Source organism: Cheilinus undulatus, linkage group 1 (genome assembly GCF_018320785.1).
Source record: "Cheilinus undulatus linkage group 1, ASM1832078v1, whole genome shotgun sequence".
Classification (NCBI taxonomy): Eukaryota; Metazoa; Chordata; class Actinopteri; order Labriformes; family Labridae; genus Cheilinus; species Cheilinus undulatus.
In genome coordinates this window covers 32,877,747-32,895,080 of record NC_054865.1, presented here as the reverse complement: position 1 = coordinate 32,895,080, position 17,334 = coordinate 32,877,747, and the positions used below count along the sequence as shown (strand labels likewise).

Below are 17,334 nucleotides of genomic sequence, written 5' to 3'. Positions count from 1 at the left end.
TCTCTCTTGAACAATCACTCAGTTTGTGAGGATGACCAGATTTAGGCAAATTTACAACGTGCCATGTTCCTTCCATTCCTTGATGATAGATTTAACTGAACTCTGGGGAATGTTCAGTGCTTTGGGATTTCCTGACTTCTATTTTTCAATAACCTTATCTCTGAGTTCCTTGGAGTGGTCTTTTGTCTTCATGGTGTAATGGTAGCCAGGAATACTGAATAACCTCCCAGACACACGTGTGTCTAATCAGTTGAAACACATTCACTTCACTCAGGTGAAGTGAATGTGATGTCACATCAAGTCTGTTGAATTAGGTTAGAAGCTTTAAAGGGGTTGAGTATTTACGCAGTCACTTATTTTACCTTACATATTGTCATTAAATCAACATTTCTATGTAGAAATCTGTTTTCCCTTTGCCATTAAAGAGTTTTTTCAACCCAGTGAAATGAGCCTGGTATTTTTCTTTTAACTAGTTCTAATATATTAGATAATTATTCGCTTCTCTCTGGGGACATCACAGTCCAAGACAAAATGAGGAGCTGGACAACACCCCATATCTGCAGGTCATTTCCCCCCTCACTGGATATGAAGATTAGCAAAAGAATGGGAGAGCTCTGTGGGATCATTATCTTGTATGTTCTTTGTCATGTTTTTGACTTTTTGCTTTTCCTTTATGATCATGTTTATTGTTTTTGATGTCTATTTTTTGTAACTGCGGATTGTGTAACTATTGTTCTTGCTCTGAGTTTGCTTTGTTGGAGTGCGCCAATTAAGAGTACACACCTACTTTTCTCACTGCACCTGAGAAGCAGTTGACTGATTGCAAGGCTGCTGGCACTGCCTTGAAAATCTGTGGACAGTCACTTGTTTTTAAATGCCTTGATGAAGACTTTGTGAGTTGAAAAGCGTAGGCCCTTTAGTCCATTTATTAAAGGCTTTTTAACTTTTTCAACACAGTGTGCCTTAGTTTTTTCTGGTTACGACACTTTTTACCATAATACATTATACATAATACATAATACAAGTCTGACCTCCCCCCCTGTTTTTGGTATCATGAACTTTTCCTTGAGCCCTAAGAGCACCTGTGTTTGACATTTACAAATACGTTAAAGCAGCACTCCTAAGCCATCTTGGCTTTTTTTAAATCAATTCACTGTTTTATTTTATTTCAACTATGGATCAGTTGATCTGTGGATCTTCTTACATCCCTGGTTTTGGAATGTGGCTCTTTGGTAGAATAAGGCTGAGTCACCCTGGTGTAGACTGTCTTCAGACAGAGAAATATCAGTGGGAGGCAGAAATAAACTAGTTTAATTTGGAAATCATGGACAACCTCAATGAAGAAAGAGAGGAGTTATAAACTATGTATTTCTAGGAAGTATATACCACATTTATATTTTCCTAAATACATAAATGGATCTGTTTTCCAACATCTTTTCCATGAACTCACTCCAGCATATAGACCTTTAAATACCAATTCACTAGCAAGGACCACACCACAACAGAATGCATTTAAAAGTTTAATCGAGATTGATAAGAATTCCCACGGCACACCAGGGTGTGCCTCAAGGCACATCGGTGTGCTGTGCAACACCATTTGAGAACCACTGCTGTAAGCAAATCCACTCTGCTCTCTGAAAACAATCTTGCCTGACTGGCAAAACATTTGGCAAACATTCTTGGCAAACTGCATGACATTGTTGTTGAAGGGGTGAGCTATCTTCAGCATAAGATCATATTCTTTTTAATTATATCAGTGAAGAATGACTGCTTGAACAAGGCACTCTTATAAAATTAACTTCCTGCACACAAGTTCTAAGGTGTGTATGATTGTGGTCTCTGAGTTTACAACATAAGTCTTGTGCAGCTATTCAACAGGTGCAAAACACCATGACGATGTAACCTGAATACAAGAAGTTTACTTGTGTTTTGACACAACAGAGCTGTTCCAAAATTGGCGGCAAGTTCTGGTAAGAGCTCAACAGCATGGCAGCAACAACCAGAGGTTGTTTAAATGCAAAAGCAATTGAAAGGAACAGCCCAACAGCTTTGTTTGATGACTTTTTCTTTTCTTTTAGTCCACATGCTTCATGATATCAGTTTGAAATCTGATAATAGCCTATAACTAAAATAACACCAGTCCATATAACAATTAAGTCTAAGGGCAGAGCCCCTTTTAAGGTATATTTGTGTCTCTCCAAGCAAAAGGGCCCCATTGGGATTTGGTCCCTAAGATGAGAGAGTTGAGTACACCTGTAGAGTGGAAGGTGTGGCACCTGTCACTCATCGCAGGCGGTATGTTTGTGTGATTCATTTTCTGTTGCTTTTCCAACCCATTACTCAACGCTTTTGCACATGAAAAAAAAAAAACTTTCTGGTTGTGCATGTTATGCAACTCGTGGTTGTCAAGTGACTGTCCCATGATTTGGAGGCCGGGCTTTATATGGCTCCAAGGTAACAAAACACGAGAACTGAAACTTCACAGAAGTACATAACTCAGAGCATGTTAGTATGCTGCTCTAGTTCTGGTACTTTTAAAAGATTATTGTCTGATTAATAAGCCTTTCAGTCCAGATGTATATGTAACTGGTTGTTCATTCTTGTTTATAACCTCATTTAATGTACCTATTCATGCACTTTAGATCTATTTCAGATCTGTTTTATTATCTGAAGATAAGTTGCTTTATTTTTTTTAAGTTAATTAAGTTTAATGGCAATTTTTTCTGTGGTGTTTATAGACTGTGACAGTTTTTTTTTTCTGTTCATGTGTCATGAAATATGTCAGAGAGGCTCTGTTTGTCTCAGCTCAGTGAACTGTGTCTACCAAAATGCAACCAAAGGTATGAATTAAACCACAGCTATATGGACTAAAAAAACGGTCTCAAATGAATTGTGCTTATGTTCTGTGTGCCAGAATCAAAATTCTAAAACTGACATTTTAAAACTTTGATGAGGAGTAGCCAGGAACTTGTTCATCCTTTTGAGATATTTTAGAAAAACAAGGCTTTCCCAAGCTTTTGGACAGGAGTTCCTGAGACATTCTCAGAGTAAAAGGATAATCCCTTCCAGCAAGTTTTGGGTCTACCCTTGGCTCTCCCAACTGGTTGTGCTCCAAGGTTAGGTGACCAGGAGGCATCCTGATCAGATGCCAGAACCACCTCAAACTTTTTTCAGCATAAAGGAGCACAGCTCTATTGTACGCTCCCTTCATTTGTCTTTGCTCTTAACTCTAAGGTTTGCAACAACCAACCCTTTGGAGGAAACTAATTTCAGTAACTGTATCACATATGCTTGGTTTGGTCACTATCAGAAACTCAAGACTGTAGGTGAGGGATAGAATGTAGATTAACTGGTAAATCAAAAATTTTGCCTTTCAGTTTAAATACCTCTTCATGAAAAAAAAAACTTGTAGGGTGATTGGATGAACGTTCTGTCTGTCACATCTTTACGGGCCAATCAGAGCAACAAAACTTGTGACGTAGCCGCTACTGAGCTGCACCCCTACCAACAACTAAACTCCACAGAGAACAGCAAAACGCTAACCATGGAGACTGTGGACATGTCAGTACACGACTTTTGTCATTTATGAAAAGAAAACAACTCAATGCTGTTCTTTGTTCTTCTTTTAATGGAGAAATGTCGTCAAGTTCTGATAAAACTGGTGCTTTAGCAGCATCCACGCTAATGTCCTCTGCCATAATTGCACCAGCCTCTTGCATATGTCACGACTCCGCTGATTGGTCCTGTCATTTTCTAACCGGGCCCAAACAGTTCAGATGGGAGCTTTGCAAGGTGGATTTGCCAGTGAGAAACATGGAAATGGGCATATCCCTCTGCTTTGCAAGGTTAATGGTCTGGCATAGTGCCCAAAATTCTGCTGATTCTGTACCAGTCCATCTGTCTTTTTCACACTCCATTTCACCATCACTCATTAAAAAGAACCTGGGATGCTTGAATTCCTTCACTTGAGGCAGGGACTCCCCACCTCAGCAATTCACAGTTTACTGGCAGGGATTCATGGCCTCAGACTCGGAGGAGCTTTCCCTCATCCCAACTTCTTCCCACTCAGCTACAAACCATCCCAGTGCCTGCTGGAGGTCCCTGCCTAAAGAAGCTAATAGAATATCATCTGCAAAAAACAGAAATTTTTCCTAAACTGTAAATCCTCCAGGCTGTAGACAGTGCAGGGCTTAGGACTGGAACCGTGAACTTTGTGCTGAGAATATGGACACAGCACTCACTGTAGTCATACAGGGACCAAGGACCCCCACTTCTGCATTACCCCCCACTATGTGTAGTGGTGTATGAAGAAATGTATACTCTTAAGTTATTCCCTACATTTTTTGTTGCAAGTTGTCCAGTTAAGGATAAATGGCCCGTTTAAACAACAATGATATCTTACACTGTTCTTGCAGTTTTATGCCATATAAAATTGGTCTTTTGAATTTGCACATAGGCACTCAACTTCTGCTGCTCATCTTCAGGGATAAAGGATTACAAGGAAATCAAGATTGGCCAGTGGAGCAGATTTTTTGATCAGTACTTGACGTGATTATTGTCTAGTAGTGTTTGAAGCTTTCATGTAGAGCTGCTCCATTATGGCAAAAAACATATTTAAAATGATTTTGATTGGTTTGAGAACACGATTATAAAACACAGTTATGAAATGAGTTTCCAACTTTTGCAACACACAGAGCTAGAGCTTAAAGCTTAGAGCAAAAAAAAATATTTATATGACAAATCTTATAGACAAACCCGCATGCGGCAGTTATCGTTTAATCACAACTATGCTGTTTGCATGATTGCAGTAAGCTAAAATTTTAATTGAAATTCAAACAAGTATTTGTCCAGCACTAGAATCATGTAACAAAACAACATGCCATTTGACTGTCATTTACTTTTTAGCTTACAAAATACATAAAATGTTAGCTTTGCAAAAAAAAGTGAGTTATTTAAGTAAATTTTCGAAAAGCTAAAATCTGAAATGTAGCTACTGTTCCTCTAACTGCTCCATAAAAGAGAGATTCCTTTGCACCCTTTGAATCCTGTGGTTGTGACAGTGTTTGGCTCAGGCTATATTTTGTTGCTCTGATTGGCCCGTAAAGATGTGACAGACAGAACGTTCATCCAATAACCCTTCGAGGTCTGTTTGGCAGCATTCCTTATTAACTGATCCAGATAACCATCAGGTTGTGATCAGTTGATGTACAACTGCAGGTCAAATGATACAAGAACAAAACTGATCATTGATCTTTGGCCTAGGGTGCTGTGGTGCCAATACACATGTGAGCATCCTTCTGCTTAAATATGGTGTTTTTTTATGGTTAATCCATAACCAGCACAGATTTTAAAGAACATAATACCACCCAGCTTTAGATCGAGCAGACCATTCCTACCACTTCAGATTACATCATTGCCAATGTGACAGTTAAAGCCCCCCGCAGATCTATAAAGTGCCCAGGTGGACCCCTTACAGGACCCATGCCCTGTGAGTCCAAGAGTGTTGCATACTCTGAACTGCTTATGGTGCATAAGCACAAACAGTAGTTAAAGCCTCACCACCTGTCATTTGCAGATGCAGAGAGTAGAGAAAACCCCAACACAACAGCACTCAGTGTCCAACGCCTCTCATCTTGGTCAAATCTAGAAATATTAGAAATATTATTATAAATATTATTTAACATCATATGTGCAAAAAAGTAACTCCATTTTATAAACTTAAACAATCTTCCTGTAAAGTTATCTCTCTACAAAGAGTATTCTTATACAGTAAATGCATCTGTAAAATTCTTTAGTTTGTAAGTCTGAATTTGATTTACCATCTTGAGTTAAAAATTTTGAAATACCAAAGCTGACGCGTAGCTGTTAATTTCTGAGACTTTAAAGTGAATTGTAAAGCCACCTCTGTGGTCATGTCAGTCTGTAGTTAAGAATCAGGGACTGAGGCACATGAGTCTGAGTGACACTTCCGGTCTTGTTTTGCATGTGCGTGAATTTGCTGTCACACTATGAACCATGTGAGAGTCAGAGATAGCTCTTGACGAAGTAAAGCTTGTGTCTCCTCCTCAGATCAGAACCCTGTGATGGGGTTATCTAGGGTTAACATCATCCTGAGTGGAAGTTCTGTCACCAAGAAACAGCCGACTGCCTGACGCTCCCGTATCTGTGTGGCATCTGGCTGTGTGGCTGTGTACATGCAGAGTTCTAGAAGATTCTTCCCTGGTTAGTCACACTCCTCTTGTCACTTTTGAATAAATAAAAAAAAGGCTTGATTGACATTTCATGTACTGTTCGCAGGCAGTGTATCAAAAGAAAGCAATTGCATAATCAAATATGCTGTAAGGAGTCACTTCACTTAATGAGCCTCCCTTTGATACAACTGTCAAACACTGTTCAGTGATAAATTGAGCTGTAAATTATATGACTGATCAGATGCTTAATGATGTTTTAAAAATGTCTTTCAGTAATGGAAGGAAAGGAGTTATGTGATACCTGAATAACCGCTCATGAGTTCTGAGAGAAAATCTGAACTTGAATGTTTGTTTGTTCTGCTGTTTTATAAGTGCCCTTGTTTAGATGTTTGGAGTGATAACCACAACTTAGCAAGCCTGTCTGGATGCCACAGTTATATTTCTTTTTAAGACAATACTAGGGCCATAAAGAAAGGAAAGACTTGAAAAATCTTTGTTGTTTGAATAGCTGCCATGCACTGATCTGTGTCTCTCTTACATTTAGATTGACAGGTCCTCATAATATCTCCAGCAGCATCATTCCTGGACTGTGTGTGGCTGTGACAGAGCATACCTCTCACCATGTGACTTAGAACATAACTGAAATGTCTTTGGGTGATACGATCTGAAGCCTCCCATCAGTCCCTGTGTCACATGCTCTTACACACATACAGGTGGACAATCCTGTATCATCACGACATCATTCAATTTCAGTGATTAACATTTCTATAAAAGCTATTCACGGCGGTTTTCATGTTATTCTCATGTTAAGTAAACTTTAAAATTGTCATTTTAATAGACACAGGTACTTCCTCATCCATCTGTCCATCTATCTTGTCTGAGGGACAAGCCCACAGTGGTAGCTGGACAAGCGAGTTGACCCAAACCCGATGACATTTTCCAGCTCCTTGAGGGGGATTTTTAAAAAATAATGCCCAGAGAACAAAACCTCTCATCTCTGCAGGGTGCATGTGTCCTGTGACAGATCTTCAAACATGACCTTAGGTTTTTTTCAGTTGTCTTATTAGGAAAAGACTTGTACAAATAATTTATTGAAATAAAGATAAAGCAAGTGTCAACAGAGGATTTGAAGTTTGTTGTAGAGTCACTAAAACTATCATTAGTAGCCAGTAACTAAAGGGAAAACTACTGAATAGTTCTTGCAAATAAGATTGTATTCCTTTTTCTGCCTTAGAGATGGAGACAAACTTTACAAGCTATTATACTGAAAGCACCCTGTACCACACAAATGGACTATATTATAGTTCAACTGTCAAAAGACAGAACTAAATTATAATATAAATACTCATATTTCTGTACAAATACCAGCCATTCTCAGTGAGCTGTGACAAGCTGCATGTGTTCAGTATGTGAGCTAAGTTTAAGATCGGTCAAGCTGCTATGTAGGGAACAACATGAAGAACTCATGATAAATTTGAATTGCTGCAAAAGGAGATATTATCCAGAAATAGGGTTTTTAGCATCACAGCTAAAACAGTTTTATTTCCCGAGGCTTTCTCAGTTGTGATAACAGAAATGCACCTGTAACCTAGCAGGTGGAGCTGTGACCAAAAAGGGAGGAATAGAAGGGACAGTTGCTTTAGAACGATTAGGTTTTGACTTTATAACTTTCCTTAACTTTAGCCACTTTTACACTGTTAACATTTGCCAATATTTTTCACTAGATGCATGAAGTTACATAGCATGGCAAATGAATTGTAACAACAATTTTTATTTTAATTGAATCCTGCTGTCCTGGACCAGGTCTGCCTGTGGAAATGACTGGACCCCTTTAACATTTAGTTAGTGGGCCCTCCCCAGATTTAATTTCTTTTTATCAATGCATGGATCTGTGACACTGGAGCCAGCCACCTACTGAACATCATTGTTCTGGTTCAGATCAACATTTTGAGCAATCTAAAAAGTTTCAATTATCATTGAGTCAAATGCCTAGCTAGGTCCTCCATAACAACTATTTCTGTTATCTTGATTATTAATGGAAGAGTTGGAAAAAGTACACATCTATTAAGTAAAAGTAAATGTACTGAACATCTCCTGAAGTAAAAGCATTTATTTTTATTTCCTTATTTGCAAGAACAAAAGAGAATAGATCTACAACCAGCTTGTTCAGGTGAAGTCACACCTCTATAATAAAGTAAAATACACAGCAAAATTGACAGATGTCATACAACTCATATAGAGTTAAATTTAATAACAACTAAAGTGGCAACTCTAACTCAGTTGATAACTTCACTCATAGTGTAAATGTGTCACACATAAAAAACAACAACAATACACCAGAAACATGAGCAATACAACCTCAGCAAGGATCAATGTACAACAGGCAACATGCAAGCACAACAAAACACTTCTAAAACATCTAAACACTTTGCCCATGGGCATGATGGGGAACTTCGCCTTTACATCCCCCCAGTTTGAAATGACAGTGGGCAGAGCTCAGATCAGTCGACTCTTCACAGAGTAGAGCTAACACTGGTGGATCAACACAGTCAAATAACTCCAACACTGATCATTTCACTCAGAATGGAGTTAGAATTACACTTTGGGAGTAAAATTAACTTTAAAATGTTTAACCCTGAGATATCAACACTTTAGTTTTTGCTGTTTACAGCAGCTGTTTGGGATGTGATGTGGAATCATTCTCTTGCTATGTGCTTACTTTGTAGTCAACAAAAGTGGACAAAGTACAAGTAAATCAAAGTACAGTACTTAAGTAGACGTAAAAGTACTGATTTCAACGTGTACCAAAAACTAGAAGTACCCCAAAACACCATCTAATTACAGTGATTTAAATAATTGTAATTTGTTACTTCCCCCCTGATATTTAACTTTGAAATAAACATTTGTCAATCATCACTTAAATTTAGGATTGGCTGTGTTTTTATAACCTGACACACTAGATAGACTGTTTCACATATCCATTGCATGGGATATATTCTGCCTATTGTCTGTGTTTGAGGTTGGAGGAAACTTTGAAAAAATTCTCTCAGGGGGATTGGATAAATGTTCTGTTTGTCACATCCATAACAGGCCAATCAGAGCAACATACATATGATGTAGTGGGCACGTGCAGCCCTGATAAGTAAACCACATGACCTGAGACGGACAGGCAGCCACTATCGTTTTTCACCATCAGTGGAGCCAGCTGGCCAATCAAACTCATGCTGAAGCTGGTTGAGAGAAGAGCAACATCTTTTCCTTCAAGAAAAGCTTTAAGTGTGGTTGTTTCTTTTTCTGTTAATATGGAAATATTGTCCAGCTTTGATAAAAAAAAAACAAAAAAAAACCTGACACTATCGCTGCATCCAAGCAATTCACCTCGTTGTTTACCAGCTCACAGTACAACTTAACCACACCCTCATTCTCCTCAAATGGCGCTAATTGTCTGCTCCCAGGTTGTGCACAAACATTTCAGACTAAATCTTCGCAAGATGGATCTGTCTTATGACAGACATGGAATTTAGCCAGAGAATTGGCTTTGCAAAATCTGTTTTTTCAAACTTCCACTGGCTACCTCTCATGGCTGGGCCTAGGGAAGCTTTTCCCTTTATCCTCCTTTATGTACTGAACTATTATTTTATTACATTTTTTGTAAAATCGCCCTGGTTTGTAAATCAAAACACATTCTAAGATATATAGTGTCTGCCTGAATTTAGCTGACAATTGAAAGCAAAAGGTAAAAACTCAGGTTGCTCTGAAAGTTTAATGTTTTCCACCTGTTTATCAAAAAAAAGTGTTATAAAGGGCAATGGACAACACAGTGAAAACTTGTAAACTGCATGAAACGTGTAGGTTTTGTTAGATGTATCTGTCAAGATTATTTAATCCAACCACTTTTTTGCTTACTCATCCTCATAAGTTTTTAAAGTCTGCAAAGCCCGGCGGTACGTTGGCAGTGTTTCTTGGAAATAAACAGAACAGAGAAACTTGTACTGTCTACTGAAGTCTAGTCACAGCAGGTGCTGTAAATCATCGCTTATGCCTTGAGCACGCCCTAAAATATCATCAGAGAGAAGAATCTCACCAGTGATTCATAATGTGTTACCTAATGAGTGGAGAGGCTGAGCGTGTTCAAGGAGCCTTAGATATCATCTGGAATGTACTTCTTGTCACAGAGATACAGCAGAGACCCGACATTTGATGAATCCTTAAAATGGAATCTGAGCTGCAAGATCCTTGTTAAGATTGAAAACCACGAACAGAACACAAAGTCCATGTGATTCAGAGGAGGAGGACAAACAAGCATGAAGTGTGATACACCATAATGACCAGACCGTGCCCAGGGTGCTTTGGCATTAAATATAATGGCAAAAAAGTTTTTAGCCACTATTTCTACAGTTCACTTTAGTCACAACTCACATTATTGTATTACAGTATTGTGTTCAACCACTTAACCATGCACATGCTGCTGCAACTTTTATCAAATGGTCCTTAAACATAGCGCTGAACTATTTTCTGCTACAGTTGAGAGGGTTTGTGGTTCACGGCAATATAAACTGTTGTAGGAAATGTTTATTCTTGCTCAGTAAACCCTCTATTAAAGGCTCTAACAAAGAAATAAATGTTGCTTCCTGGACATCAGGTATCCACTTTCTAATTTTTTTTTCCTTGATCCGTGGAATAACACTAACCTGTCAGCACAGCCAAAGTTAAAGACTTACCTTCATTCTCTGCGCTGCTCATGTGATGACACACACTTTAAGCCTGACTGACAGGTGAGCTCGCGCAGAAGCAGCTTGATGCTGATCACATAATTACCACTCTACAAACAGTTTCACTATACAAGTACAAGCAATCATTACATCGACTACATGCTGTACAATGTTTGATTCTGAAGCTGCTTGACAATTGTTTGGCACTATACTTAGCAAAGAACTAAAATGTTTTGTGATCGGTGAACTTGGATATATTTCTAATAATGTTTGATAAATAAATCAATTCTTCATTAGCCCTACCTGCATCAAACATCTTTATTTTTGTTCTGTTTTTTTATAACACATTTATGCATTAATTCTTTGATTTCCTGCTTTGTTTCAGGGGGTGTTGCCGGCCTGGCCTGGCTGTAGCAGCAGGTATACAGGAGAGCAGATGAGGAGTGGTTAACCTGTTGACATGATAGGTGTGCCCACCCCCTGCGTGTGAGTGGAGAGATGGAGCACACCCCTCCAAAGGTCCGTATATATAGATGTACCTGCTGAGATGCTGCTGGAAACCAGCGCAGAGCAAGGGCCAGGCGAGAGGAAGGACATCAGAGCATCATCAGCAAACAGTCGTCACGATGGGAAACTGTGCAGAGAGCATGAGCAGCTATTTCTGCAGACCGAAGAATACCAACGTTCGTGTCAGCCTGCCGGCCGTCTGCTTTGTCTGGCAGATTGCTATGATCATCCTCTTTGGAGTTTTCATTCGGTATGATGAAGAGTCAGATGCACGTCTCTGGATTGAGCACAAAAATGATCGCAACATCACCAGTGACATTGAAAATGATTTTTACTTCAGATATCCAAGTAAGTACAACATCAGAGAGCTTGCATGAATGATGATCTTCTGTCAGTGATCGGTTATTGTCATTTTTTAACTAATCCTGTAATTCTTAATTGTCACTAATTATATAGAAAATAGCTCAGAGCTGCACCATTCTAGATTGAAGCACAGTCTCTTTCATTTTAGGCTTTTATTAAGTACTTGAAATTTCACTTTACAAAATGGTACTGCATTGAAATTCCAAACAACATAACCCTAAAATGTATTATTATGAAAGCGTTTTTTTTTTTTGTTGTTTTTTTTTTCAGGTGGATTGAATATTATGACAAAGCAGAATTACATCAAAGAACATTTTTTCAAATATATTATCAATTCAAAAATATTTGCACTGCACAAAGAAATATCCTTTGACACGGTTGGCTAATGTCAATCTGACAAGTGAAAACCCAGTATTTTTCAATCTCATCATGATGTTTTTCTATCAGCAGTAACATTTGAGTTTAGCATTTTAATCATGACATAACTAATGAACAAAAATGAGAGCACAAATTTTAGTCAAATTTTTTATACAGTAATTCTAGAAATGTATTACATTTTATTTAGAAGTCTATTTCTTCCCTTCTCTCCAGGCTTCCAGGATGTCCATGTCATGATCTTTGTTGGCTTTGGTTTCCTCATGACCTTTCTGAAACGCTACAGCTTTGGCGGCGTGGGCTTCAACTTCCTGATCGCCTCCTTCGGGCTGCAGTGGGCTCTTCTCATGCAGGGCTGGTTCCACTCCCTCGACCTCACCACCGGAAAAATCTCCATCGGAGTAGAGAGGTAGGTCTCGCCATTTCATCAGTGACGAGGAGAAATGCTGGCGGGTTTGCTGAGGTGTTATGTAACACAAAAACCCGACTGCATTCTTGAACCTGTTAGAGTTGAACTTTGATGAGTTTCTTTTGTCACAGCTGCCAGGACAAGAAAACAAATCTATTTTTTGGTCATGCCTCCGGGTGTTCTTGAGGCTCAGCAGTTACTTTCGTCATGTGTGTACAGTGTACAGATTTCAGATCTAGTCACTCAGGTTCATCCACTGAAAATGTGGTTAAACCTGTGGAAGGGGTCATACCTCAATGCTGACCTTCATATCTGTACAGAAAATCTTCATAATACTTGATGATATTGTTAATATTTCTTTATTCTGCAGCACTAATTATATATTTTTTGTCATTCTCAGACACTATATGTTATATATTATTTTTTGAGTTTATATTCAGATTATTTATTACAGTTTTTTAAACTTATATTAAACTTTTACAGCAAAAAGGAGAAAATAGTTTGACACTTTTCACAGCTTGTTATGTATGATTTTTGATCTCCCTATTTTTTAGGCCTTTAGCCAGCTTAGTCAAAGGGAGTGTGGTGTTTTTTCCAACAAGCAGCCCTTTTAGCAGTTTTTCCACACATTTTTAAAATCATTTTGAGCTTCACATGAAGTTGCTAGGACAGTCATTAACTGAAGGAGAATCACAAACCTGACGCTTTTTATAAGGCCTTCTTTATTTCTGTTTGATTAGTTCAGGCTCTTTTTTATTTGAAAAGAGGGCACATTTATGTTTTTTAAACTATAAACCAGTTACTCAGGTTTTGTCTCTGTCTCTCTCCTCATCCTTCCATAGTCTTATCAACGCAGACTTCTGCTGCGCCGGCTCTTTGATTGCGTACGGCGCCCTCCTGGGAAGAGTGAGTCCTGTCCAGCTGATGGTCGTCACCTTGTTTGGCATCACCCTTTTTGCTGTGGAGGAATACATCATCCTCGATCTCCTTCATGTGAGCACCACCAGACACAACCATCCAGTTGGTAACCAAACAATTATCCAATTCTCTTTCAATTGCTGCAATTTCTTCGTCCTCCTCACACAGTGCAGAGACGCCGGCGGCTCCATGGTCATCCATGCCTTCGGAGGATACTATGGTTTGGCCATTTCCTGGGTCCTCTATCGACCAAACCTTCACCAAAGCAAACGTCTCAACGGATCTGTCTACCACTCTGATGTGTTTGCAATGATTGGTGAGTGTTTTTACACCTCAGCACTTTCAAACCTCACATATCCTGAGAACTGACCTCAAACCTATTCATTCTAACAACACCTCTCGACGTAATTCCAACTCCCCTCACAGGAACACTGTTTCTCTGGATGTTCTGGCCCAGTTTCAACTCAGCCATCACCGACCATGGTGACGGACAGCACCGCGCAGCCATCAACACTTACCTGGCCCTGGCCTCCTGTGTGCTCACCACTGTGGCCATCTCCAGCATGTCTCAGAAGAGAGGAAAACTAGACATGGTAACGCTCTATCACAGAGAAAAATGAACAAATAAACAGGTCTCTCTTTTGTAACATGGGTATGTCTAACCTGGCTCGCATAATGTTTATTTTGTGACAGGTTCACATCCAGAATGCAACTCTGGCAGGTGGTGTTGCCATGGGAACGGCAGCAGAGTTCATGATCACTCCCTACGGTTCACTCATTGTTGGTTTCTGCTGCGGCATCATCTCTACCTTCGGTTACCTGTTTATCACGGTAAGCATGATGTTGTTTTTGATGGATGGGACATTTAAAATAGTAGATGGTCTGATTTTGAATGAGTGCTATGATTTTTCAATGTCATAATTTGTGTATTGTAAATTTATGGGGAGTAAACATGTAAATAAACTTATCGTCAGTGTAAAAATTGAAGAGAAGTGCACTCATCTCTGAATTCATATTATCTGAAAATACTAGCTATTTTAAAACAAAGACTTGGTCCTGTGGTAAGTGGCTACTTAACAGCCGTTTTTTCTCATTTTTAGCCCTTCCTTGAGAAAAGTCTCAAGCTCCAGGATACATGCGGTGTCCACAATCTTCATGCTATGCCAGGCATGCTTGGCGGTTTCATAGGTGCCATTGTTGCTGCAGCTGCCGATGAAACTGTCTACAGTAGAGAGGGGTGAGTGACCACACATACCCAGACTCATGTTAGATACATGTATAACCTGAAATTTACAAAGCCTTGCCTTGTTTTTATACTCCAACATAACCTTAGGTACCACACTTGTCTAGACTAAACTTTAAAATGCTCTCAAACTAGCTCCATTAAAAGTTTGTTTTCACTACTTGCAGGTTGGTCAACGTCTTTGACTTTGAAGGCGATTTTGCAAACAGATCACCAGGAACTCAGGGAGGCTTCCAGGCTGCTGGAACATGTGTATCCATTGCTTTCGGACTCGTTGGAGGAGCGATTGTCGGTAATTTGACAAATTTGTTCCATAAAACTCATCGAAGTAACATCTAAGTGAATACAATAGAGGTATTTCACAGTTTACCAAGAGGATAGGACTAAATAGTTTCACTAATAATGTTTAAAATGTTCTTTTTAAAAGGTATAATCAAATTAAATGCCAATTCCAGCTTCCCTGAATTTAAGTCAATAGATTTGGTGTCATTGTTTTGTCAAACAGAATCAGTTTAAATTCTAGCAACACTTTCATGGGCAGATCAAAGATGCATGAATTGCTTAAAGAGGTTTTTCTCTCTCTTTAAAGGTTTGATTTTGAGGTTCCCAGTCTGGGGTGACCCTGCTGATGACAACTGCTTTGATGATGAAGTTTACTGGGAGGTAAGAGTGGTTGCCCTTGTAAGAGGAAACACTGGACTATAAAACCAGTCAGATCAGTCTCTGGCTCATTATTTGAACCTGTGTGTTTGTGTTCTAGGTTCCCGAGGATGAGGAGACCATCCCTCCTGTCCTGGAGTACAACAACCACATGATTCACAAGCACCAAGACATGTAAGCTCAATCACAGTAGACATACCATCAGTACACATTTATCTTTTTTTAATGGGGTCCTCTAATTGTACTAATTTTCCATCTTTTTCTTGGACAGATCTGAGTCAAACTTTTCCGTGGACCAGAGTTAAAGCTGCCCAGAGTAAGACGGTGTCCCTAATATCTCTTTGAACTACATGAAGCTGTGAACAGCAGTGAAACAACACTAATTTATGAAGGAGCCACCCTCTAAAATTGGCAATTTTATTTTAAACAGTAATTTTGGCATGTCTGCTGCTCTTGTCTCGAACCATTGACACCTGATTATTTTGTGTAGCACCTGATTGGAAGTGTGATGATATGACAATGCTGCACAAATTGATGAAAAATAATTTTCATTAAGAGAAAATGATTGTAAATCAAACGTAATTTGTAGGTGCTTAATAACCTGAAAAATCAGGTACTGGAAGAAGGCATGGATCAGAGACACTTATGTTTCAATGAAGCTTGTGCATGCCTGCACATCAGTGGCTGCACATCTTTGTCTGTAATGACTATAAAATGTCTTAATGTTAAACACTGTTATTGATTATGTTGTACTTCTAATAGATGAGTCTATTTATGTGATTGAAGATGTTTAGTGGATGCATGAAGGAGTCAGTGCAACCAAATTAGTCGTTATTAAATTTCTTTATCTTATTTAGTTATTTCTTTAAATGATGTATAATTCTTTAATAAGCTGAATGTACATAGGTTTTGTTTGTAGTATAACTTACATATTCTTTAGGTGGAAGTTTTAGTTAATAGAGTAACTATGAAACAAGTTCCAGTGGTTTGGTTGCTTTAGTGTTGAATGTTACCAAAGTATACAACATGTGATTATATGTGACAGTTTTTTTTTTGTTGTGTTACTGATGTTATATTTGAAAACTGCTAAATCACCTATAAATACAAAATAAAGATATTGTGTTCATTCTACATTTGCAGTGATGGCTCTTTATGAAATATATGATGCAGTTCACCATTGAAAACTTAACGTAATGCCTTATTTAACTGAATAGAAAATACTACTGTGAAACTATTGTTAAAGAGAAGTCAAGATGGATAAAAAGCTTGAAATCAGTGGCATGTTTTATTGTGTAGTACTACGGATCAAAGCACGAGCAGCTTTGTATGTCCATTAGCTGTAGTGAATGAACTGATCGTGGTCAGCTGTTGTTGTCTAGAGCAATGGTTTTCAAACTTTTTTGGCCTAAGGTACACTTTAAGTTAAGCCAAAATCCCGATAGATACGAAACAGACTCTTTAAATAATGTTACAGTCAAAGGCGCCCATAAGGGGGGATGATGGGGAGAGCTTTCTGGGGCCCAGCCAACTGGGATCATGGAGGTCAGCAAAACCATTGCTAAGTTAAACTGTGATAACCAATATATTTAAACCAAATAATAAACACTCTTAACAAAGCAACAAAAAATAGTTTTTTTATCTATGCTTTTTGAGGTATAGCCTTCTTAAAAATACAATCCCATTTCAAAAGAATTACATTTTTATTGGTAATGTTAACAGTGTTATTATTTGAAAAGTAATGTCAACTTCATAGCTCGGTCATAATGTCCAGAAACATCAGGATGCCAGAAAATAAAGTAAAAGATACTTTAATTGAGTAAAACTGAATAATTGTAAAAAGAGGCAACAAATCGGTTGGAGTGGGAGTTGGGGAAAAATGTGGCCAAACATGGGCAAAAATGTGTTAAGAATGATTTTGGTGGTTTTGAAAGTGGCCTAATAAAGGCAAAAGTAGTC

At 38.6% G+C, this 17,334-nt stretch overlaps 1 protein-coding gene across 1 annotated transcript; it reads left to right on the top strand.

Annotated features, from left to right (window-relative positions):
- The first annotated feature begins 11,436 nt into the window (after positions 1-11,436).
- On the top strand, positions 11,437-16,465 carry LOC121509116 (ammonium transporter Rh type C). Its single transcript, XM_041786355.1, has 11 exons — positions 11,437-11,758; positions 12,365-12,557; positions 13,400-13,550; positions 13,644-13,791; positions 13,902-14,068; positions 14,169-14,306; positions 14,576-14,712; positions 14,886-15,010; positions 15,308-15,381; positions 15,479-15,552; positions 15,650-16,465. The coding sequence occupies exons 1-11, from the start codon at positions 11,437-11,439 to the stop codon at positions 15,681-15,683; spliced, it is 1,563 nt and encodes a 520-aa protein (XP_041642289.1). The 3' UTR covers positions 15,684-16,465.
- The last annotated feature ends 869 nt before the right edge of the window (positions 16,466-17,334 follow it).

Excerpts from the sequence above, each read along its gene's own strand:
- LOC121509116 (XM_041786355.1), top strand. The coding sequence starts at position 11,437 with ATGTACCTGCTGAGATGCTGCTGGAAACCAGCGCAGAGCAAGGGCCAG. Across the intron at positions 12,558-13,399 it reads ATCTCCATCGGAGTAGAGAG|TCTTATCAACGCAGACTTCT; the intron begins GTAGGTCTCGCC and ends ATCCTTCCATAG. Across the intron at positions 13,551-13,643 it reads TCATCCTCGATCTCCTTCAT|TGCAGAGACGCCGGCGGCTC; the intron begins GTGAGCACCACC and ends CTCCTCACACAG.